This window comes from Convolutriloba macropyga, chromosome 10 (assembly GCF_964194025.1).
Source record: "Convolutriloba macropyga chromosome 10, txConMacr16.3, whole genome shotgun sequence".
Lineage (NCBI taxonomy): Eukaryota > Metazoa > Xenacoelomorpha > Acoela > Convolutidae > Convolutriloba > Convolutriloba macropyga.
In genome coordinates, this window is record NC_134477.1 from 275,288 (window position 1) to 302,612 (window position 27,325).

At 30.3% G+C, this 27,325-nt stretch overlaps 1 protein-coding gene across 1 annotated transcript in view; it reads right to left on the reverse strand.

The window, feature by feature from the left end:
* Nucleotides 1–27,325, reverse strand: part of LOC142347859 (uncharacterized) — a 70,908-nt gene that overhangs the window by 37,524 nt on the left and 6,059 nt on the right. Inside the window, exon 2 of the mRNA XM_075398996.1 lies at nt 564–831. Coding sequence (XP_075255111.1) covers nt 564–831 — 268 coding nt within the window. The remainder of the gene's footprint in view (nt 1–563; nt 832–27,325) is intronic.

Below are 27,325 nucleotides of genomic sequence, written 5' to 3' on the forward strand. Positions count from 1 at the left end.
TTTTCAGATGTTCCTATATTTTCGACTACTAATACTACTTCTCTTGCTGTTGCTGCTGCTACTACTACTACTACTTCTCTTGCTGTTGCTGCTGCTGCTGCTACTACTACTACTACTACTACTACTACTACTACTACTACTACTACTACTACTACTACTACTACTACTACTTTCACTGTCCTACTGATCGCCGAGTCGAAAACATGAAATGCAACTTGGAAGAAATTTTTCAGTTGAATACCTACGGGTACTAAGTTGCCTGCAAGATTGTTGCAAGTTTTTCGTTTCACTTGCAAAAATCTTGCAAGTTAACCGATTCAATTGCAAGATTACTTACAAGATGAATAGACAAGCTTGCAAGATGAACCGAAAATCTTGCAAGAATCTTGCAAGCTTTTCGATTCGAATGCTGGGGAAAGGGGCAGACGGAGAAAGGGTGGAAATTTTTTCAGCAGTAAACTTATCTTAGCTTTTGCATGAGTTTTTTAAACTTTTTTGAAGAATAGAACCTTTGCATAAACTGATCTTATGACTGTTTTGTCTTGCATCTCTGTAAAGAAAACCGGAAAGTGCATTGGGTTGGTCTTGGCTGCGAGCTCCAAATTCCACGTTCAACCCAATTGGATAGCAGCGCCAGTTTTCTTTCCAGCAAAACTGATTTTTCTCATGTCTGGTTAAAGTTCGGCAGTCAAACTCCAATTGAAATCTTCTTTTTCTGACATTGGTATTCTCGTCTTCAATTTGTTTCATTGTGAAGAATGGTGTATTTTCCTCCGCCTCTAACAACTTTCGTTCGTCAAATGAAGTGACCAAAGAAAGAAGTTGATAAACCTAAAACTGTGGCAGTTAAGAATTCGCATCCAAGCGTTTGTTAGACACTCGTTTCTATTGAGCAACTAAAGTGTATATGAGTGCTTCCGTATAAATGAGCCATCTAGCCATAATGCTTAAATTTGCTAATTTTTACATTTAATAAATTTAACTCATTTTTACTAATATTTTCTTCATCTTAATATTTATTGTTATTTTACTCTAAAAAAACAATAATAAAAAATGAGTCATAAAATCCAAATTTGCAATTTTTACATTTACTAAATTCAGCCCATTTTTACTAATATTTTCTTTAATTTAATATTTCTCGATATTTTGCTCTAAAAACAATAATAATAAATTTAGTCATAATGCTCAAATTTGCTATTAAAAAATTAAGCTTAGTCTTTTCTCTATAAAACAATAATAAAAATAGCCAAATATAAGCTTCAACTCGCATGCTTAGCGCACAACATGCGCACCGCACTGGCAGCGCATAGTTTCCTACTCAAAACAATGCGCAAGTATGCGGGCATGCGCTTATTTCTTAATTTTTTCAAATGTTATAATTTTAATTTGGCTTGAGATAATGCTTGAGATAAGGCTAGAGATAAGGCTAGAGATAAGGCTAATCAGGGAACCTGCTTCGCAGATGATAATGATAATGATATAAAAAGTATTTAGAAATAAACTATTCTAATAATTTATCTATATCTATACCTTTGGCTAATAATTTACAATATATTATATAATACTTATAATACTCTGATTCTTCTTTGGCATGAAAACCCCCGGTTAGATCTATATCTTTATGAGAATTTTTCATATGGCTCCTTAAACCGCTAAAACTAATTGTCGAAGTACAATATTCACACTTAACCTTAGTTGAACTGCATACTTTACATATTGCCTTCTTTTTATCAAAACATATTATTCGTTTTAAAACTCTACAATTATTACAAATTTATTTTTTTAAAAAAATTTTTTTTCTGTATCAATGAATTTGCAAAACAGCTCCGCTGGACTGCTTTGCAGATTAGAATCAGAATTAGAAACAGTATTAGAATTAAAAACAGAATTAGAATTAGAAACAGAATTAGAAACAGAATTAGAATTAGAATTAGATTTAGAATTAGAATTAGAATTAGAATTAGAATTAGAAATAGAATTAGAATTAGAATTAGAGCTAGAGCTAGAGCTAGAGCTAGAACATTTGGAAGCAATACCTCTTATTTTAGAGAAATTACTTCCACACAATTACCTCTTATTGTTTGATTTCCACATGCACACGTACTATCTTTATCTTTATGTTCCATTTTATATTGACAAAGCAGATTGTCTGGGGTTCCAAATTCATAATTACAATCCAACTATTTCATACCCAATATTTATCAGGAACCTAATTTTTATTTATTTATTTATTTCTTAGCTTATATTTATAGTTATAATTATTTATTTGTTTATATTTATATTGATAATTATTTATTTATTTACATTTATAGTTATATTTATACTTATATTTATTTATTCATATTTATATTTATATTTATATTTATTGTTATAGTTATACTTATAATAATTTATTCATTTATATTTATACTTATAATTATTTATTTTTTTATATCTATATTTATATTTATACTTATATTTATATTTATATTTTTATTTATATTTATATTTATATTTATATTTATAGTTATAGTTACAATTATTTATCATTAGTTATAAATTCAATTAAATCTTTAGTATAATCTTTAGAGAAGGCAAACTTAGCTAGAGTTTCCTTGCACAAATTATTAGGAGTATTATGTTTATATCTTTTAACTAAAACCTTTTCATTACCCAATTCAGTTTTATCTCCAACGAAATTTTTAACTTCATCTCTATATTTTTTTTTATTTTTTATAGAGATCATTTGAATCATCTCTACCTTTTTTGTTTAAAGCTTCAGTCTCTTCATCAATTTACTCTTCTTGTTGATTGGTATTACTAGCTTCATCATACTCTTGATATGAAGCTGGTGAGGACCCGCTGTTATCTATGGTTTTAATTGGACGATCATCCTCGCCATAAGCAAAGTTAAATAATGGGGCCGCTAGATTTAACATATGGCTTGTATTTGCCGCTATTTGTGCTGCAGTTTTTACTGCTGGGTCAGGTTCAAAATAATTATACATCACACAAGTTGAAGATATAATTCCAACTATAGGCGCTATTTTGTTTACACCTTCAGCTCTAACTTTTTTTTTATTTAGAACGTCTTTTTGACTTCTAATATTGTTTAAATTAAGAAGTTCATTAAACTAGAATACATAGTTATCTTTATTAATACCAGCTCTATCTGTAGCATTTTTCATTAGAGGTTTCATATACGCTATAAGTTTATCTATCTCATGACTTTCTAATTTATCTTTTAAACTAATAGCTTTAAGGTCTATGAATCCAACCGTCGATTCATTTATCATAGTTCTATTTTTATCAATAATAATAAAAGTTTCTTCCTTCTTATTATACTTAAACATAATGCTATATAAGAGATAATGCTAATCAGGGAACCTGCTTCGCAGATCATAATGATAATGATATAAAGAATTTTTAGAAATCTACTATTCTAATAATTTATCTATATCTATACCTTTGGCTAATAATTTACAATATATTATCTAATATTTATAATACTCTGATTCTTCATCGGCATGAATACCCCCGGTTAGATCTATATCTTTATGAGAATTTTTCATATGGCTCCTCAAACCGCTAAAACTAATTGTCGAAGTACAATATTCACACTTAACCTTAGTTGAATTGCATACTTTACATATTGCCTTCTTTTTATCAAAACATATTATTTGTTTTTAAATTCTACAATTATTACAAGTTTTATTTTTATATAAAACTTTGTTTCTGTATCAATGAATTTGCAAAACAGCTCCGCCGGACTGCTTTGCTGATTAGAATCAGGATTAGAAACAGTATTAGAATTAGAAACAGAATTAGAAATAGAAACAGAATTAGAATCAGAATTAGAATTAGAATTAGATTTAGAATAAGAATTAGAATTAGAATTAGAATTAGAATTAGAATCAGAATTAGAGTTAGAATTAGAGCTAGAGCTAGAGCTAGAACATTTGGAAGCAATACCTCTTAACTTAGAAGAAAATACTTCCACACAATTACCTCTTACTGTTTGATTTCAACATGCACACGTACTATCTTTATCTTTATGTTCCATTTTATATTGACAAAGCAGAATGTCTGGGGTTCCAAATTCATAATTACAATCCAAACATTTCATACCCATTATTTATCAGGAACCCAATTTTTATTTATTTAATTATTTCTTAGCTTATATTTGTAGTTATAATTATTTATTTGTTTATATTTATATTGATAATTATTTGTTTATTTACATTTATAGTTATATTTATACTTATATTTATTTATTCATATTTATATTTATATATACAGTTATAGTTATACTTATAATAAGTTTTATTCTTTTATATTTATACTTATAATTATTTATTCATTTATATCTTTATTTATATTTATATTTATATTTTTATTTATATTTATTTTTATATTTATATTTATAGTTATAGTTACAATTATTTATCATTAGCTATAAAATCAATTAAATCTTTAGCATAAACATTAGAGAAGGCAAACTTAGCTAGCGTTTCCTTGCACAACTTATTAGGAGTATTATGTTCATATCTTTTAACTAAAATCTTTTCATTACCCAATTCAGTTTTATCTCCAACGAAATTTTTAACTTCATCTCTATATTTTTTTATAGAGATCAATTAAATCATCTCTACCTTTTTTGTTTGAAAATTCAGTCTCTTCATCAATTTACTCTTCTTGTTGATTGGTTTTACTAGCTTCATCATACTCTTGATATGAAGCTGGTGAGGACCCGCTGTTATCTATGGTTTTAATTGGACGGTCATCCTCACCATAAGCAAAGTTAAATAATGGGGCCGCTATATTTAACATATGGCTTGTATGTGCCGCTATTTGTGCTGCAGTTTTTACTGCTGGGTCAGGTTTAAAATAATTATATATCACACAAGTTGAAGATATAATTCCAACTATAGGCTCTATTTTGTTTAAACCTTCAGCTCTAACTTTTTTTTTAGTTAGAACGTCTTTTTTACTTTTAATTTTGTTTAAATTAAGAAGTTCATTAAAATAGAATACATAGTTATCTTTATTAATACCAACTCTATCTGTAGCATTTTTCATTAGAGGTTTCATATACGCTATAAGTTTATCTATCTCATGACTTTCTAAATTACCTTTTAAACTAATGGCTTTAAGGTCTATGAATCCAACTGTCGATTCATATATCATAGTTCTATTTTTATCAATAATAATAAAAGTTTCTTCCTTCTTATTATTCTTAAACATACCATAACGAAGCTCGGGGTCTAATCCATCTGTGCAATTATAGTAAATATTATTTAACTCTTGAATTATGCCATGGAAGTCATACATTTATATATTTCATTAAAATTTTAAAATAAATCAGCCCCATTATAAGTTGTTATATAAATAGTGTCACAACTCAATCTAGCCATATTATCTATCTGAGCTGGTTTATGCCTTATTACAATCATTTGAACACCTTAAATCTTCCTTCTGTAAAATGATATGCTATATCCTTATTTAACCTATCTCCCATATCATCAAGAACAATTACACTATTTTCGAATTTCAGTATATTCTTCATTGTTATCATATTTATATCACCCATTTCAAATCCGGCAGAGGGAACACCAGTCCTGGGATCAATCCAATCGTTTTCATCTTTACATACTATGATAATTCGCTTTTGTTCTTAATTCTGATTGGTCTCCGACCATGCTTTTCCATTCTGATTCTGATTCTGATTCTGATCTTGATTTTGATTCTGATCTTGATTCCGATCCTGATTTTGATTCTGATTCCGATTCTGATCTTTATTCTGATTCTGATTCTGATCGCCATCTAAGTATAACTTTAAATATTGTCTAACAAAATAAGTCTTGCCCGTGCCAGTAGAACCATAAAAAATAGTATGTAATGGGGACTTTTCAAATTCAAACATAACTACTCTTTTATTCACAAACCCGGCAAAGTTTTCTTCTAGTTTTGTATGTTTATTGGCAAGTCACAATACGTTAAAAACATAGCACTGCTACTAAGAAGCATATAAGAACTAAAGGGCCGCTCTGCATTTTTATATCTTAAATATAGACTTAAACATAGATATAGACTACATATAATTAGATTTAGAATTGGGGTTATAATTAGACTTATACTTAGACTTATAATCAGACTTATAATTAGACTTATAATTGGGCCTATAATTAGACTTATAATTAAACTTATATTTATACTCCTAGACCCTCAGTCATACCCTCAGTTAGACCTAGAAATAAACATTACTACTAATTATATAAAAATGCTTATTCGAAGTTTTGAAGAATTCAATAATGAATTTGGTATTGATAATGAACCTATGAGTAATATCAGAATAAAAGATATAGGTAAAGATATAAGTCTAACTCCAATTGGGATAATAATGAGAGATGAGAAACCCAGTAGTATCAATGAGAAAAGGTTCAACATTATTTTAAATATACATCCAACTGAAGGCACCCATTGGGTTTTAGTTATAAGAAGGGGAGGTGGAAACATTTATTGCTTCGACAGTTTTGGTGTTGAGACCCCGCCATTATTCTTAAAGGAAAATAACGATCTTGTTCTAATGAAAGAATACAGGTTTATCATGAATCTTATTGTGGAGCATATTTTTCATGTATGATCTATCTTATTGATAGAAGATTTACAATAGAGGGTGCCCTGGATATTCTATTTAATCAAGTTAAATGTCTCGAAGGTTATAAAAAGTGTCAGTGTTTAGGTTGCAAAGCTAAAGTTAAACCCGGAGTTGAAGTTGAAGTTGGAGTTCAGTTAAAGATAATGGTAATGATAATGGCAATGATGATGCAATGATAAAGGTAATGATAAAGGTAATGATAATGTTAATGTTAATGGCAATGATAAAGGTAATGATAAAGGTAATGGTAATGGTAAGGTTAATGGTAATGACATTGACAATGGTAATGGTAATGATAATGTTAATGGTAATGATAATCGTAATAGTAATCCAGGAACCTGCTTCGCAGATGGTAATGGTAATGATAAAGGTAATGATAATGGTAATGGTAAGGGTAACGATATTGGTAATGGTAATGGTAACGGTAATGGTAATGGTAATGGTAATGGTAACGGTAATGGTAATTGTAATGTTAATGGTTATGGTAATGGTAATGACAATGGCAATCAAGTAACCTACTTATCAGATGATGATGATGAATATATTAGTATTTTTAGTTTAAGGAAACAAAGAGATAAGACTGTTCTCTATGTGTCAAGCCAAGGCGGACCTCCCTTTCACCAGTAAAAAGTAAATGGAATTTTTTAATTAATGTTAATTGAACTCTACAATCATGGATAACTGATAGTAATATAACAGTCTATGCCCCCTTCCCAGAAAACCTTACTTGTATAATAGCGGGTGCAAGTGAGTGTGGCAAGATAGTCGTATTAAAGAATCTATTTATACCTAGCGTGCAATTTGATAAATTTTATATCATTGGACCTACTGGTAATCAATATGATGATTTTGAGTATAGAGAAACTATTTCTATTAAGGATATAAAAAAATTACCTCGCCCTGATGATTTACCAAAAGATATAAAGAATTCCATTATATTTGATGATGTTATAGCTAAGGAGCCAATTATTAATGAATACTTTTGTAGGGGTAGACATGAAAATCTTGATATGTTATATCTAAGTTAAAATATATTCTCAGCAGATAGACAGAATGTTGAAGAGATTTGCAATATTTTTATTTTCTTTGAACAAACAGGTAGAGCCGTCATTTCTATATATTACGATCATTTTACTGGATCTCAACTTAGTTATAATGATTTTAAAAATATATTTGAAAAGGTGTGGGGTGAGCCATATAATTACATTGTCATTGATAATCCTAAAAATAGATATGATTGTGGTAAACTAAGAACTAATTGGGATTGGAGAGTTTTTTAAGTAAGTATAAGTCTAAGTGAAAGAATAAGTATAAGTCTAAGTCTAAGTCTATGTTTATGACTACGACTATGGCTATGATTATGATTATGACTATGACTATGATTATGACTATGACTATGACTATTACTATGATTATGATTATGATTATGATTATGATTATGATTATGACTATGACTATGACTATGACTATGATTATGATTATGACAAAGTCTAAGTATAAGTCTAATTATAACTATAAGTCTAATTATAAGTAAAAGTCTAATTATAAGTATATGTCTAATTATAGGGCTAAGTCTAAATCAAATGCAAAGTAAAACTCAACAAATCACCATTGAAATCAATTGGTCTTCAATGCTCATCGTTAAAATGTAACTCAATATATTGTAATCTATTCTTTGTTACATTTTGATATAAGATTTTAGTTGGTATAATATTTAATAGATAGCCTGGTGGTTCAGTTAGAGTAAAAGTATATTGTATGTCTGTGTTATTACCATTATCTTTGATACCAGATTTAAGATTACAATGAATATTAATAGTACTAAAACTCAAAACATCAAAAATCTTTTGAGATATTTATTTACCTTGTTCATATACTTTTTTTTCGAAATCCTAGCAATGAGGCTTTTGAGTTTCGTACATCGAAGTTAATTGCTCATTGTTTGATTTCCATTTTAATTTTCATTGTATTCTTATCTGTTTCTTTTCTAACATTAAAATCAGTTTCTTCTTTTAAAAATTCTGCTATTTCATTTAATTCAAATGCGCCTGGTATAACAACTAAAATATTGGTCTCTGACCATGCTTTGTCATCACCCTCATATAAAATTGATTATTCCTTCTTTTCACATTAGTAACCGAACTAAAAACCGATAATCCAATTTAACCTAATTTTGATGAGTTAAGTATATTAAAGTTCGCTAAAGTTAAATTTTTCTGTCGACTTTATCATTCTGAAGTTAAATGTATGCTCTTCTTTAGTTTTAGTTCGAGCTTCATGCATCTTTTGTAGTTCCCGTAAGATTAAATTTTCAGCCTTTTTTAACTCCTAAAAACGGACCTTGATTTGAAAACAACTTATGGATATAAAAATGATATAGACAAAAATAAGATTATAAAATACAAGTCAAATAATCTAGCAACAATTAATACGGTTAATAATAATTTTATTATCATTCTCAATAGAGAAGAGAATAATTTAAATATACATGATTCAAATCTAGAGATAGAGTTTGTTGTTTCAGATGATACTGGTTGCGCATTTGCTAATGATGCTAATATCAGATTAGTTAATTATGGTGTGATGGTATTATTTAGTTCAATTAAGCTTGAGACTAGTGGTGGAAGAACAATTGAACAAATAGATCCTTGTCATCCTAATCTAATAATGTATAAATTACTATAAATTACTGATTTTGAATAAGTGAGTGGTTTTGTTAGAAATCAAGGTAATAGGGATAGTCAACTCAAAGGTGATCATGCTGCCGCACATATAGGTCATATGGATATGACGATTAAAATCGGTGATCTATTTGGGTTTGTAAATGAATTAGAAAAGATTATAAATGGGTTAGGATTTAAACTAATATTGAAAAGAAAAAATAATCATAGAGCTCTATTCAGAGTTGGTGCTGGTGCTGCTGCTGTAGCTAAAGATGGAAAAATATAGAAATTAGAGACAAATCATGGTGCGTGCAAAGTATTGATCCTAGTAATTATAATAGAATTATTGTACAGAAAGGATTAAATAAAAAAGAATATATTTGATTTCAGTTATTATGAAAGGAAAACATTTTACATGAATGTACCCAATGCTACTAGCTCCTTATTGGTATCTTGGTATCGAGAGTGGTATGGAAAGACCACAATATATAACAGTCGGCTTTGAGAATAATAATGTCAATGAACAAACTCATGATGCAAGTACATTTCATATAATGAACGTACTTGCATCATGAGTTTGTTATTGTTATTGTAACAACTGAATGTTATTGTAAGATTGGTAGTGAGTTTTATCCTGAGGATAGGATGAATATTAATTATGGAACGAATATTTATAATGAGGCTTTTAAAGAGATTGTTATAATGCATTATAATGGATTATCTCATAATATTAAACCATATATAAATCATAGAGCTTCAAAAGTAGTTATTGAATATATGCATTCGATACTAGATATAAAAATGATCATATAGGTCTAAAACCAATACAACTTAATTTTAAATTTAGTGCTGCAGTTGCGGATGTTATATGTCATGCATTAGTGTTAACTAGAAAAGTTATTAGCGTTAATAGTGATGGTAATAAGGTGCTTGATATAGTGTCGTAGTTATAGACTTTATCTTAATCATACTATTTCCTACGAGTCTTAACAAAACCTTTATCATAAATAGTATCGAGTTTCTTTTTGTTCTCTAGGATTAGAGCTCTAGCTTCAAGTTTAGTCTTAGGCTTTGGCTTAGTCCGAGCTCTAGGTGGTGGCTTAGGCTTAGTCTTAACAACAAAGAGCTTACATTTTTTAACTTCCATTATTTTTTATATGTAAATATGATTTGCTTTAATAAGTTTAGAACTAATTCTTATTGTGTTGGTGGTAGGCATTATAGTGGTACTAATAATATTCAAGGGGTTATTACTTCAAAAAGTACTAGGATGTTAAAGGGCCATTGTGTTAAATGTAGAAGGAATAAGTCAATGACGGAAAGAAAGTTGATAATAATCATGTAAGTGCTTTAGTGATTGCAAGTAAAATAGGAAGTGCAGCTGCAACTAGAAACCCTAAAGCAGCTCTAGCGGCCACACCTGATTGAAACAAATTTGCAACTAGTGGTGAAGGTATAAGAGTAGTACAGAAGGGTGGAGAGTTACAAAGAAGAGATAGTTCAATTATATTAGAGTTTAAATATAAATATGACTATATCTACTATCTAATGGTAAATATTATTACTAATATTATTATTACTAAATATGTTATTATAACTTAACACTAAAAGCCTTAGTTTAAAAAAAATACTCAAATTGTTTTTCTTGTTCTTCTTATATTCCTCATATACCTTAATTGACTCATTATATTTGTCATTATCTATTTTATTATCACCCATTGATTTAGTATATAGTTTATTATACTTATCACTCAATTGTTTACTTAAATTTTACATTTGTGAATACTTTATAATTTTGTTTCTTATTTTAGTATTATTTGTTTTTGATAATGAACCACAAACAGTTGCTGTAGCAAAAGCTGTTGGTATAGAATAAGGTAAGCCTATGCCCGTTAATGCAACTGATGTTGATGTTGCAGTTGTTGCTATTGATGATAACAGTATTTTTCTTATCACAGCAATGTTAATATAATTCTCATATCTACTTAACTTCTTATTATAGTTGTTAGTTTCAGTTTCATAATAATTGCTAATATCTTTCATAATGTTAATGTTGTTTTTAAATTTGTTATTAGCTTGAATCTTTCCATTATGTATTGTTCCTTAATCCTTGAAGCGGTTTCACTGATGGACGATAAGTTTGGATATAATAATTTCTCACACGGTGCTGATGGTTGCCTCATTTCCAATAGTAAAATAACTCTCAAAATCTGACATTATATCTTCTGTTTAAAATCATAATGCATATCTAGTCTTACTTGTTCTTTGTTGTCTACCAGCTTATCTCTAATAATATAGGTATTATATATTTTACAACTATCTTCATCATTAGTATATGGTTTTCTCTTAAACCTCTCTATCTATCAACACATGCATCACCTAATTGAATATTAGTAATTGACTAATTAAACTTATTGTTATCAAACTCCACTTTTAATTCATTATATTTAAAAATGGTATCAGCGGAAACTTTGTTGCCAAAATGAACAATTTTAGTTTGAATTTATCAGTCAACTTATTGGCTAATGTGGATATATTAGATGAGTTAAGAGGAACTAGTTCAACTGTATGACTATCAATCCATACAGTATCTCCATTGGTTTTAGATGATGGCCAACCAATAATGTTTGCATTTAGTTGGCCAATTGTAACTTCTTCAAATCTACCGTTCCTCAGTTCAGTTATGTTTTTACTTAAAAATCTATTTTATTTTTGGAAGATAATTTGTGGTTATTGTCACAATACTCTTTAATAACAACTTATTTTTGATCTATGGGGAGTGTGTACTCTTGTAATTTTATAGGTATCCTTCATGTCAATGTTATCATTTTATTCTAGGAATAAACCACGAGCCTTACTTAGTGTTAAGTTGCTAGTTGATCCCTGATGCGGGTCCCCCGATTGACGATGCCCTCGCCCGGTGGATCCAATTGCTTGGTTAAATCTATTTCTTGTCCTCTTCGTATTTGTTTACAGAAAGAATTATTCCTAATGATTCCAAAACTTTATTATTAGATTCGAAAACAAACTCAGATTTTAATAATTCCTGTTCATAATATTTACCTTCTATTATTCGACCAATAAAATCTTCTATTTTATATTTTGGTGGTTGGGTTTTTAGAACTTCGTTCACTTTAAACAATTCTCTGATCCAATTAGAAGTGTATTCTTTAGAGAAAATGTTACGTTTGTCAGCATTTCTAACATAATCACCAATTTAAAAATTAGGTTTAATAATCTTAATACTAAAAGACTTTTTTAACCCTATCGTGATTTTTAGAAGCACCAACGGGTGTCATTTTAATTGTCGAATGAATGTTATTGTTATAAGTTATTACTGCATCGTTTAATATATTTACCCAATTACCATCACCATTGATGAAAATTGGTTTATTTATTATGTGTAACGCTCTCTATAAACACAGCCTTTAAATCACTATAAGTAGAATACAGTTCTGTCTCATATTCTTTAAGTAATGATTTAAATGTTTTATTGTAAAACTCACTACCTCTATCGAACCATAACTTTTCTGGTTATCGACTTTCAGATTCACACTGTGGACCTTCGCCTAATACTATTTTAAAGCCATTAGTTATAGATAAACCAGATTTATTCTTCAATGGAACAGCCCAGGCATATTTTGTGAATATATCTATAAAAGTTAGTATAAACTTATAAATTTTAATATATTTACTTAGAGATGATTTGTCTATCAAATCAGCTGACCATATTTTATCTTTATATAATGATATTAATCTTTCTCTTCTAAACTTTGTTATTTGAGCGTTGAATACTTCTTCAGCTAGTAGTTGTTGTTTAGTTTTAACTGTTTCTTGTTGTTTTTCCACCATTACTTATTCAACATAATTAAAAACAAAAATATCTTGTTGTTCATGATTAAAAATATTCATAGAAAAAGGTTGTTTAGATATATTTAACATCTCATCGTATAAACCACCATGGCCAGCTTTTATTTCTAATATAAGTATTTCTAGTCTTTCTACTAAATTATTTGGGTTAGGGTTTCTATTCCACTAGCTTTTATTTGTTTATCAGTCTCGTAAACAGTTTCTTCCTCTTCTTCTTCTACTACTGCCCCTTGTTTATAATCACTAGTATCACGTCGATGTTTTTCGTCTTCACTGGAGGTTGATATTGATATATACTTAGAAGTGAGTTCCCCTATACTAACAAACATTTTTCTTATAAGTTTTGATCTATTACTTTTACTATCTCCTCTTTGTTTATAACCAATATGTTTTAGAAATTGTTTTTTTTTATTTCATCACCTTTTATATCTCTTTCGGTTACAACTTTTTTAGTAATAAACATGGCGAAGCCCTTAGAAAAATCATAGACTTTTCCTTTCATTTTAATACCATCTGGTACTAGAGATACATCTATATCATTTATTTTAAATTTGTTTGAATTTTCATCAACTGATATTAATTGGAATTGTTTATTTCTTTGTTTACCCATTTTTAGCAAAAAACCGACCATATCAATGTCTACGGCAATTGTTTTGCCTCAATCATCTTTTAATGTTACGGGTGGATCAGTTGTGGGTGCTATGAGAGCAGCTCATTCATCAAGAGAGCTGTTTTGTTGATGGTGCCATTGACTCTTTAAAGCATTAGTATTACTGTCTAATGCGGCTAAAGTTTTGTTTTGAAGACCTTTATTGTCTCGTTATGGGCCTGCTATGCTTCGCTATTAGTGTTTTAGTTAGAGGATCAAATAAAGCTTCTATATCGCCATAATAATCTTGTTGTCTTAATTTATCTTCTAATCTATTTCTTCTGTTTAGTTTTTCTATTTTTTTTAATTCTATAAGTTTATCTAGTTTAGTCATTTTCTCAATTTTTAAAATAAAATTTGAGTTTTATGGTTTATCTCCAATATTATATTTCTTCGCATATTCTACGAGTCTTTCTTTCGAGCGAGTAAAACTATTTCTACTAAGATAAACGCATATCCTATAAGTAAAATGTTTAAATCTGAAGTGGGTTATATGTATATTTACTTTACACATTCCACATACTAAATATTGATTAGGATCATTAAAATGTATATGCATATGATCATGTCTCTCTCTAGATGTTATAATATCATTACATACAAAACAAAGGAAAGGTTTACTTTGACATTCATCTCAACTCCAACACCACGCCTTATCTTTACACTTATCACTTTTGGTGGTAATCATTTTTATAGTATTGAAGAGGTATATAAATATTATTATTTCAAAATTTGGGGTAAAAAAATGATTGCGCGCGATAATAACGGTTACATTCAATCTGAATCTGAACAAGTCCAATTTGGAGGCGGCAAGCCCAATCTTCAAGTGGGAAATCTAGAAGTGAGCAAGCTCAATCAAGTTCTTCCGATATGGCAGTCCAAATGTTGTTAGTTAAAAACAATAGAAAAGTAGAAAACAATCCAATAGATAAAGAAGAACAAAAGAAGTAAGAACAAGATCCTTTAGAACCAATCAGAAGGTTTAATCAAATAAATGAAGAGATAAAGAATTCTTATGATGAATATGCTGCAAAAACAAAACAGCGGGAAAAGAATATTCGAGAGAATAGAATATGCGTGAAAAGAATATGCGTGAAAAGAATATGCGGAAATACCTAAAAGATGAAGATGGAGAATCATCTAGGGATCGAGATAAAAATTCAGATTCATCTAGAGAAAGAGATAAGGATTCAGATTTGATCTATTACTTTTACTATCTCCTCTTTGTTTATAACCATGTTTTAGAAATTGTTTTTTTATTTCATCACCTTTTATATCTCTTTCGGTTACAATTTTTCTAGCAATAAACATGGCAAAGCCCTTAGAAAAATCATTGACTTTTCTTTTCATTTTAATACCATCTGGTACTAGAGATACATCTATATCATTTATTTTAAATTTGTTTGAATTTGCATCAACTGATATTAATTGGAATTGTTTATTTCTTTGTTTCCCATTTCTAGCAAAAAGTCAACCATATCATTGTCTACGGCAATTGTTTTGCCTCCATCATCTTTTAATGTTACGGGCGGATCAGTTGTGGGTGCTATGAGAGCAGCTCATTCATCAAGAAAGCTGTTCTGTTGATGGTGCCATTGACTCTTTAAAGCATTAGTATTACTGTCTAATGCGGCTAAAATTTTGTTTTGAAGACCTTTATTGTCTCGTTATGGGCCTGCTATGCTTCGCTATTAGTGTTTTAGTTAGAGGATCAAATAAAGCTTCTGTATCGCCATAATAATCTTGTTGTCCTAATTTATCTTCTAATCTATTTCTTCTGTTTGGTTTTTCTATTTTTTTTAATTCTATAAGTTTATCTAGCTTAGTCATTTTTTTGTTTTTTAAGATAAAATTTGAGTTTTATGGTTTAACTTCAATATTATATTTCTTCGCATATTCTACGAATCTTTCTGTAGAGCGAGTCAAAATATTTCTACTAAAATTAACGCATATCCTATAAGTAAAATGTTTAAATCTGAAATGGGTTATATGTTTATTTTTTTACACATTCCACATAGTGAATATTGATTAGGATCATTGAATTGTTATGCATATGATCATGTCTCTCTCTAGATGTTATAATATCATTACATACAAAGCAAAAGAAAGGTTTACTTTGACATTCATCTCAACTCCAACACCACGCCTTATCTTTACACTTATCACTTTTGGTGGTAATCATTTTTGTAGTATTGAAAAAGTATATAAATGAAATTATTTCAAAATTTGGGTTAAAAAAATGATTGCGCGCGATAATAACGGTTACATTCAATTTGAAACTGAACAAGTCCAATTTGGAGGCGGGCAAGCCCAATCTTCAAGTCGGAAATCTAGAAGTGAGCAAGCTCAATCAAGTTCTTCCGATATGGCAGTCCAAATGTTGTTAGTTAAAAACAAAAGAAAAGTAGAAAACAATCCAATAGATAAAGAAGAACAAAAAAGAAAGAACAAGATCCTTTAGAACCAATCAGAAGGTTTAATCAAATAAATGAAGAGATAAAGAAGTCTTATGATGAATATGCTGCAAAAACAAAACAGCGGGAAAAGAATATGCGAGAGAATAGAATATGCGTGATAAGAATAAGCGTGAAAAGAATATGCGGAAATAATTAAAGATGATGATGGAGAATCATCTAGGGATCGAGATAAAAATTCAGATTCATATTCATCTAGAGAAAGAGATAAAGATTCAGATTCAGAATCTGATTCATCTAAAGATTCGGATTCTGATTCATCTGATGATTATGTTTATTCTAAAAAGCCTAAAACTAATTCTACTAAGATTAGATGTGAAGAATGTAATGAAGAGTTAACTCAAAAGAATTATGGTAGACTCATTCAATCAATTAAACATAAAAAGAATGAGCGACTATATAACAGAAATAAAATTATTGAGGACGCTAATGAGAGTGGGAAGAAAGTTACTAATTAAGATATCGAACAAAAGTTGGATAAGCAGTATTCACAACTAGAAGGAATAGAGTATTTTGATAGTTGTGACCAGTATCTTGATAATAATACTGCTTATAAAAAACATGTGACAACATTAAAGCATAAGAATAATGTAAGTCTAAATGATGGAGAGATAATAAAAAATGGAGATAGGTTTGAATGTGTACCAAGTGAGACTTCCCTGAGTCATTATAGTGTGGATCAACATTTTAAATAAGAGACAGATCTAGATAATGTCAACGGGATAACTAAAGATCTGCAAAGCTGTTGGGGAACCAAGGGCGAATCCCCTTTCAATGATACTTCAGGTTACTGTAAAAACTGTAACACTAAATATGATATTAAAAAGAAACACAACGAATCAGATGAACATAAAGAAAATGATAAACAGAAAAAACTTACTGATGTAAGATGAAGAGAGAAAGTTTATGAGTCAGGATTAGATCATAACATGAAGCATAATCAAATAATAATATCCAGTAGTGATTATGGAGATCTTAGATTCTTGGAAGCATCGGAGGAAATGCACAACATACATCCACATAATAAGTTGAAAACCATTGATGTGGTGAAGTATACAAAACCTACAGATGATAAGATAGAAGAAAATGAATTTACATTTAGGTTAATGACTAGACAATATAATGGACCCTATGACTTGGATATATTGAATGGTGAACTTGAACCTAGAATGCAGCAACGAGAAATGAATCTATCTGGATGGAGTATGCAAAGATTTATTATAAGAACTATGTATTTACTCAGGTTTTATCCTACTGGTGGGTGTACCACTAAGGTGCCATTCACATCTAGATATATACTCAATATACATAATACTGGTAACAAATGTTTACTCTGGTGTATAATGGCTCATCTACATCCTGCTAAAGTTAATTCTAATAAAGTTAGTATTTAAAATAAACCTGAATATGTTAATGAGATAAACCTGCCAAAGATACCACCTACCTTATGGATATAAGGAACTACAGAAAATACAAGAAATGAATAAAGATAAAGTATTATTTAATGTGTTTAATCTAAGTAAAAATAAATTTATTTATCCCGTATTAATCAATCATAATGATCCTAAAGGATGTAATATATTATAATGGGATAGTCATTATCTATTATGTAAAAATGTATCATTCATATTAAAATCATGTAAAAAAATGTTGTCCATGTCTGAAGTATTGTGTGTTATTTAGAACTGAAGATAAAATAAATAAACATTTAGAGATGTGTAATGATATTGGAAGAAGAACATTTGGTAATAATGATTATCTAAAGTTTGATAGGATCCAATATAAGAACAGAGTACAATTTGCTATGCATTATGAATTTGAATGTATACTAAAAGATGGGAAACACTTACCTATTGCTTGTGGGTTATATATAAAAAGTGACTATCCTGATATATTAGAAGATGAGTATGAATGATACTGTGGAGAAGATGTCGTTGAATGGTTTATAAGTAGGATGAGTTGTTATAAAAATTTATTTAAAGATATATTTAGTAAAAATAATCAATTAAAAGAAGATAGTCTTTCCCCGTTATATAGTAGATGTTATTATTGTAATGAAGAAATGAATAACGACATTGTTAGAGATCATGATCATCTAAAGGAAAAATTTAGAGGGTATGCTCACAATAAATGTAACCTTCAAGCTAAGAATAAATTTGTACCAATATATGCATTTAATGCTACTAGTTATAATAACCACCTATTTATGACTAAACTGGCAAAAAAGTTAGACTAAAGGTACCAGCTAAAACTGATAAGAATTATAATTGTATTCATATAGCTCATGCAAAAGCGTTAGATACGTTTAGGTTCCTCCATCCACTTAGCTTAGATGCTATAAGTAAAACATTGAGTGATGAAGAATGTGTAACATTAAACAAACATGGATAAGAGGGATGTAAAGTTATATTCCCAAATGAGTGGTTTCATAGTATGGATAAACTTATACAGAACTGGCACCTAAAGAAGCATTCTATTCTAAGTTGAAACAAAGTGGTATTACAGATAAGGAATATAAGCAAGAAATAGATTGTTGGAAAAATATTGGATGTAAGACAATAACAGATTATATGATGTTGTATCTTAAAACTGATGTATTATTATCGGTAGATGCATTTGAAAAATTTAGAAATAAGTGTTTAGAATATTATGAAATAGATCCTTGTTATACAAATTCCACTCCTGGATTGACATGGTTATGCGGATTGAAATATACTAGTGTTGAAATTAAATACTATAAAGAAAATACAGTTAATATCTAAGGTATTAGAGGAGGATTAGCTTCAGTATTAGGTGATTGTCCTATAAAATGTATGAATAAACAGATAGATCCTGAGTATACAGCGACAGAGAACTAATTAAATTTTTTAGACTTCAACTCATTGTATTACTCTGCTATGGTGCAAGCTTTACCTACTGGTGAGATTAGTGTTTGTGATAACAATAGCCATACTAGATCTACCTCTAACACTGGCTATATCTATACCATTGATATAAAGTATAATGATGAGTTGGAACAGAAAACAAAGAAGTATCCCTTCCTTCCAGAAAAGACTAAAACAAACATTGATCAGTTTACAGACTATCAAAATAAAAATAAAGAAAGGATATAAACCTTATGAAAAATTGATGTTAAAGTTATCAGATAAGTTGGACTATGTAATTGATGGAGAGATATTAGATTGGTATCTAAGTAATGGATTGAAGATGCAAGATTTTACAATTACGCAAAAAATGGAGTATGGCAAAAGTGAATGGTTAAAGCCTTATAATAAATTTAATATTCAGAAAAGAAAAAAAGCTAAAGATAATGGTGATAAATTTGGAGATGTATTCATTAAGTTAATGAATAATGCCTTCTATGGAAAAACAATAGAAAACGTGTACAATAGACAAGATGTAGAGTTAGTTAATGATGTAGATAGATATATTAAATTAGTAAAAGATGTTAGTTATAAGTATGCTGTAGAGTTTGATGATGACCTAGTGGCAGTACATAAAACAAGAAGTAATATTAAGTTAGATAAGTTTAATTATATTTGTTTTGCTATATTAGAGAAAGCTAAACTATTTATCTATGAAGCCATATATGATTACCTTGAGAAAGAGTTAGATTGTAGTTATCATTATACAGATACTGATAGTGTATTTATAAATATTAATGTTCCTTTAGATGTAGATATAGAAATTGAAATGAATAAAATAATTGGTATATTACATAATAAAGTGTTGGGTAAGATGAAAGATGAAATGCATAATGATACTATTATAGAAGCTTGTTTCCTTAAAACTAAGGCATATTGTTTTATTACAGTTAAAGGGGAAGAAGAAAAGAAGTTAAAAGGAATAACTAAAGCTACTATTAAAAACCAAATTAATATAAAAGATTATACTAGTGCTATACATGAAGGAAAAATTAAATAAGTAACAAATTTTAATTTTGATAGTAATAGGCATCATTTAGAAAAAAAGGAACAGTATAAGATATCTATAGATCCATTTGATGATAAAGGCATTAGAGATAGTAATGGTAAATTTAGGTTCTATGAGTAAAATAACACGAAATATTAAGTTAAAGAAAATATTAGCAAATATAAAATTAATTTAATGAAAGCAAATTTAAGCATTATGACTAATTTTATTATTATTGTTTTTAAAATAAAATAACAAGAAATATTAAATTCATGAAAATTTTAGTAAAAATGCGCTAAATTTAATAATTTTAAAAATGGCAAATTTAAATACTATGACTCATTTTTTATTATTGTTTTTTTAATGTAATGTAACAAGAAATATTGAGATGAAGAAAATATCAGTAAAAATGAGCGAAACTTAATAAATATAAAAATTAGCAAATTTAAGCATTATGTCTCGATGGCTCATTTATACCGAAGCACTCATATACACATTACTTGATCTGTTTATTGTGTTTCCTTGAGTATCTGATACAATAAAAGCAAATTTCTTTCAAAATTGTTAAATATTGTTTGATAGCAGTTCAAAAAGATTTTTTTTCTGCTAAAGAAAACAAAAAGAAAATTTAAAAAAAATTTAAAAAAGTTAAGGAAAATTAAGAAAAAAATTTCCTCTTCATTTTAGAAGGATGTGATGGAGCGATATGAGAACTGAAATTTAGTTTTAAATTACCTTTAAAACTACAATTCAGCGAATTTTTATTTCTTAAACTAAAAAACCGCGACAAAAAATGTAGAGCAAATAGCTTCCAAGATTACACAGAAAAATTATCCTGATAAAAAACTCGAAGAAACATTAAAGAGTCAAAGTGCCGCACGTGAACAAAAAATCAGCACCGACAAAACTAATTTTTCTTCGAACACCATTTCTCGCTCTCCTTAGAAATGGGCTGGGAAAATTTAGTTTACAAACCACTTGCCTTATGCATCTCCTTCCTCTATCCGCTTGACCAAATGCACTACTCCAATATATAAAATATTTTCACCGCGTATTTCTTACATCTTTTTGCGGTGAATGCGCTGAATCGCGGTGAATTTTTTATTTTCAACTCGTTCTCAGTATTCTTACAAAAATGAAAGTTCCATACATGGGTTTGAACATCTCTCCTCATGCATGCCTTCAACTTTTTATTCCACTGCGCCCTCTCTCACGTTCTTCGTTAATATTTCTTGTGAATTTAAATCAGATTCCATAAACTTTGGAAATCATATGCGGTGAGTTTTTTTTAGAAATGCGGTGATTTTCGCGGTGAGATTTTGTGAGAAGTGCTGTGAATTTTGCAGTGAATTTTTGTAAGAAAAGCGGTGAAATGCTGCAAGTTGTTTTTTTTTTCACTGCATTCATCGCATTCAACGTCTTTCTTACATTGATTTTCCACGAAAGTCGATGCGGTTAATTTATGTAAGATCTGTGCTAAACTCAACGCAAAATATGTAAGATATACGCTCAGTTCAACGCAAAATATGTAAGATTTGCATTGAATGCGTTGAGTTTTTGCCCAAGCGTTGATCTTACATCAATTCAACGCATTCAACGCCAATGTTACATAATTTTGCGTTTTTTAGTGTTGACACGTCGCCCCAGGAATGCGGTGAATTTTGCGGTGAATTTTTGTAAGACATGCGATAAAATGCAGTGAGCCGCATTTTATCGCATATCTTTTATTCACCGCAATCACCACTTTGTTTACAAAAATTCATCCAATAAACTCGACCCTGGTAACGGATCTATCGCGAGACAAATAAAGACAGCTCCCAGATGAACTTCTTTCAATTCCAGTAAATCAAGTTGGCGTAAACATTTCGATTACTTTTTAAAATTTCAAAATTTTCAAAATTTTAAAATGGTCTCAAGAGATAACTTTGTCTCTTTTGACGGAAAAATTGCCAGACAAACAATGCTACAATTACACAATGACTTAAATCTGTCTGACACTTTGTTTATAAAATGATATTGAAAACAGTAACTGGCAAAATTGTTCTTGCTTGCCTTCTTAAGGCTAAATATAGAGCTAACACAAAATCCAAAATTTTGCCAGTAAGCTAAAATGATTATTTTGAAATGAACAGTGAAAAATTGTATCTTCAAAAACATCATCTGATTTACAACCCATTAGACATATTTTATGAATGGCTCTGAAAAGTGAACAACATACCAAAAATTAACGGAAATTACCAACCATTGATCCCATAGCAGCAATTGGGATTGAGGGTTTGAAATACAATGATTTAAAATAACTGTTGTACAGAAAAAAATGTTAAGGTGCAAATTAATTTGATTGGATTTCGTAGTTATGCATAATCCTTAATGAGAAGGTGCAGAGGTTAGTATCAATGCCAAACCCGATTAGAGATATTAACTAAGATTTATAGGAACAAAGTTCAAGCAGCTGATGTAAAAATGGGGTTCATGGGCTTATACCGTTTCTATGTTGATTTTCGAAGCACTTTGTTGTCTTCCATAGTTAACATAATTATCTCAAACAATCGAACGAAAATAGGCCTTGATCTCAAAAACAGGCTGTGTCTTCGATCTCAAAAAATAGGCGATAAACGTTATAATATCGGAAGCTTCTTTTTGATAACCTGTGAGGCTTCCAAACAGAGGACGAAGAACAGTTTTCTTAATTTAGAGGAAAAATCAATAAGTTAGACTTCTGAGAACATTTAAAAAAATTCAGACACCCAATCAAATTTGAAATTTTTGAGTTCTTTGCCGAGTTCGAAACAAAACATACCCGCAGATTGCCGGAAAAAAAATCTGCCGATGATTCCCATAACCAAGATTGGGATTAAAAGAACAGAAACAAAATCTCTGTACAAAAACATTTTCAATGTGCAACGAATTTTGATGCTATTTCGTTGTTGAATATACTCCGGTTACATAGCGAGAGGATACAGGGGCTAGTAAAAAAACCAATAAGCTTCAGAGATGGTAACTTGGACTTATAATACAAAGTTTAAGTAACGGGCCTCTAAAATTGGGCTTTGTGCGTTTATCTCTTTTCTAATTCTGAGCTCTTTTCTTTATTTTATTTCTGTTCATTTTGAGTTGCTTAGTTGAGTAACTGCTGTTTAAAAGCACTTTGAGCAGAATGGGAGAACAATGAAACTAGCTTAGAGAAATGAAAAAAGATTTCACGCAAAAAGCCGAAAAAGCGACTATGGGGTAATGCAAAAGGCGAAGTGGGGTACTGCAAAACATTTTTTCGTTCAGGAAAGTTAGGGCACATCAAAAGCTTTCATAAATGATGTAAATAACATATTTGGCAAAACGCAAAGATATGCAGGCAAAACTTTCAAAAAAAATCACGTGCATTAAAAAAAAGTGGTATCAAAATCAACAAAACCGATAACTGATGGCTAAAATTTTTTTCATTTTGATTAGCTTTGCTGAGTAACTGCTGTTTGAAAGCACTTTTAGCAGAATGAGAAAAGAGTGAAACTGTCCTAAGGAAATGAAAAAACGATTTCAGGCAAAAAGTCGAAAAAGCGGCGTCTGGTAATGCAAACAAACTTTTTGTACGGCGAAGTAAAAACCCTAACAAGTCCTGATTTACAATCCAAAGAAAAGTAAAACAATAATTCCTGATAAATATAAATTTAAAAAAAGATCAAGTGTGCCACTTTCAAAAACTTAAACCGACTAATATCGGAAGAATTGTTTTCGAACGACAGGAGGGATAAAAAACACTAGTCAAGCCCGGGATTCCAACAATTGAGCTCCCAATCCCTAACCAGAAGCACAGCCCACTGGGCTATCAGTCCCTTCTTCTTCCAACCAATTTTACATTAGCAACAAGCTTTACTTCGGAGTTCGAGTAATAGAGATCACTCAAAAATGAAGAAAAGTGTGAATTAATCACCTGAGAAGTCAAAAAATGTTCTAGAACAAAAGCGCAAAATCGTTCAACCGACAAAATTGCATTAAAAAGGACCAACACGTTTACAATAATTGCTATGCACTTCGTTCAATAAAATTAGAACGAAACAACAAAATAACACCAACAGTTCTGTATTAAAACGGATCACCCCTGAATTATTTAGTTACATTTTGTCAAAGGCATTAAACCTGATAACTGATTTCTGCTTACTTTGGGTTGCTGTCATCGTAGGGTTAGTTTTATTTAGTCCATCAATACCGTTCATGGTAGCTGGAATTCAAACACTTGAGATAACAAAGATATGCGCGCGACGTCAAGGAAGCACCTGGATTTGTCAAAAAAAGTGTCCTCAAGTGAATAAAAGTTATAACTGACAGCTAAATGTATTATTCGCTATCATCTACGAGATTTTAGTGCTTTAGTGCTCATTGATTCCATTCTTAATAGCAGGATTTGAAACAATTGACAAAACAAAAAATCTGGCCAAAATAAAACAAATTAGGTATGAATTTCGAGAAAAGTGAGGGTTCTCGAAATCCAAAGAATTGCAACTGATTGCTAAAACTGTTGTCGAAGATGATACACAGGAAAGTTATGGCACATAAATATAGTAAATAGCATATTTGACAAAAACGCGGGCAAAAATTTCAAAAAATCTTGTGCTTTTAAACAAAGCGGTATCAAACTCAAGAAAACTGATAGCTGATTACTTAATTTCATGCCCACTGTCATCTACAAGTCATCTAACTCTTCTAAAATCCGTCGTTAAAACAGCAATTAACGCTTTTAACAAAACATGAAGAGATTCGGTTGAAATTCAAAAATCACGTGGGTCTTTAAAATAAGTTGTCTCAAAGTTATTAAAATTGATACCTGACTGCTAAAATTTGGTCTGATAACATTAAAGGACACATAAGTCCCGCTGAGACCAATCATGATGGCCGTAATTAACACGTTGCAGAGGTATAAAGTATTTGAACAAAACTCAAAATTACACCTAACTTATTTTTGAAGACACGTGTTTTCAAACTCATAAAATCCAAAAAGGCACAGTAAAACATCCGATCAGGCAAAAATGTGCTTTTAGACAACAAATTCGAACTAATACTGATATTGAGGTCACTTAAGACCAAATTGGAAAAACAATAAGAAATGGGTGAAAAAGAGCAAGAGGACCTCAAAAAACTGCTTGACCAGTCCACAAATGGGTCTCAAAATCATTCTTGCTGAAAATGCTCAAAATTTTGTTTCTTTAACTCTAATACACTATACTACTACCTTTGCGAAGTTTACAGTCATAGAAATTATTTCTTCTTTGAATGAAAAAAATTAACTTTAAACTCACTTCCAAAACACAACTTGGAAACAGCAGAAAAAATCCTAAAAAGCCCTCCAAAAAATTGCATAAACTTAACGAAACGATCAATTTAACAAGGCCAGACAAACAGTCTAGAAAACATCTTACAAAACACAGCAGGAAAAATTCTCAATTAAAATACAACGAATGGAAATCATTAAGTACTCAAAATCCTATATATTAAACGCATGACAGTTTATAAGGCACCATGTTTAACGAAAGGCGGTAATGCATATTTAAGACGCCTCTGAAGAACATGTTTAAGAACTATGGAAGAGCATGCTTAAGAGCTCTCGAGCAGCATGGTAAAGAAGGCAGATTGCGAGGGTTCAAAAACTTCTCACGTAAAAGGTTAATGTCCGAAAAAGCGCAGACTGCAACAGAGTCATTGACCAAATGCAAAAATAACCGATAATTCAACTGCCAAAAAGTTCACGCGCCGCAAAAAGACAAGAAAAGTCATTCACCGAAAAAATGTTAATTAGAAATAGTTACAAAAAGATGGTATTGCTATTTTTGGTCTTTTCAACTTTTTTATTTCGTGTTGGTTGCAAAAATATGAGGTTAAACTACTCTATTCAGTTGCTCTCAAACGAAGTTTGTAGCAATTATATTAGTCGCGACCCAAAAGTGACCCATCTGACTTTTTGTCCTTAAAAACGGGATGAAGAGGTAGCGCCCAGCAGGCATAAATTTCATTAGAGTTCCCCAGCCGCGTTTAGTTGTCCTTCAAGTGCTTAGTGAGGTGAAGCTACTGGGAAAACAGTAGTTAGAGGTTAAAAAGTCATTTCTAGTAATCTTTGAGCCCAAAACGTTTTAAAATTTTGTTTTTTTTTTATTTTTTTGTTGGAGCAGTCTTCAATTGAGGTTGGTTAAAGATGATGAAGGTCTTTTACAAGACATAAGTATTTTTTATGACCATTTTAAGATCTATATGTTTTTGAAATTTTCGGTTTCTATTTGATTTAATTACTAATAAGGCTAGAAAATTAGAAGTTGCGGAGTCGAATCTCATCATTGAATATTTTTTGAGCTCTCTCTCTCTCTGTCGGTTGGTGTTTCTTTCCTTCTCTTTCTCGTTCACGTTTTATCTCTTACAATCTATCTCAAACGAAGTTTGTAGCAATTATATTAAACCTGTCGGTCTTTTATATGCGGTTCTTTAGCGCGACCAATTTTTCGTCAGTTCTCAGAAACACGACAAAGAAGTAGCGCCTAGTGAGTATTAAGTTCTCTTAGAGCCCTTCAGTTTATTCCAAGTGTGCGAATCGCAGAAACTGTTTTGGAGATTTATATTGATGGTGTGAAGTGCGCTTCTGTGAAATGGTTTTTCCCAATCCCATCCCCCATATCAGCCCCCAGCAATCCCCACCACGGCCGTAAGAGCCCCATTCAGTCAAGGATCACCTACCACCATTGCCCACCTCCCCCAAAGTTGCCTCGCTGCATTGCACTCCCTGCTCACCTCACGCCCGTTCAATTAGGCTAAAGCCAGCCTCATTAAACCGTGGCTAGCTACTAACCGTGCCAACCGCTGGCTGGTCGTTTGAGAGCCATTCGCCTGACGGCAATTGGTTTTATTTCAACTTTTGCGAAGTAGGTCTTGTTGGCTTAAGGAGTTTTACGATTTTTCGCCTACGATAGAATATATAATACGTTAACTGCTTTCCATCAAAATTTTTCAGCGATATTTCTGACTGATAGATCTGGAGTTTTGATATACTTGTTTGCCTTTGTATTAATGATTTTCTCCTTAACCTTTTTCAAGAACCATTTTTAATTTAGAAAGTGAGCTGGAGTGTGCACCAATTATATTA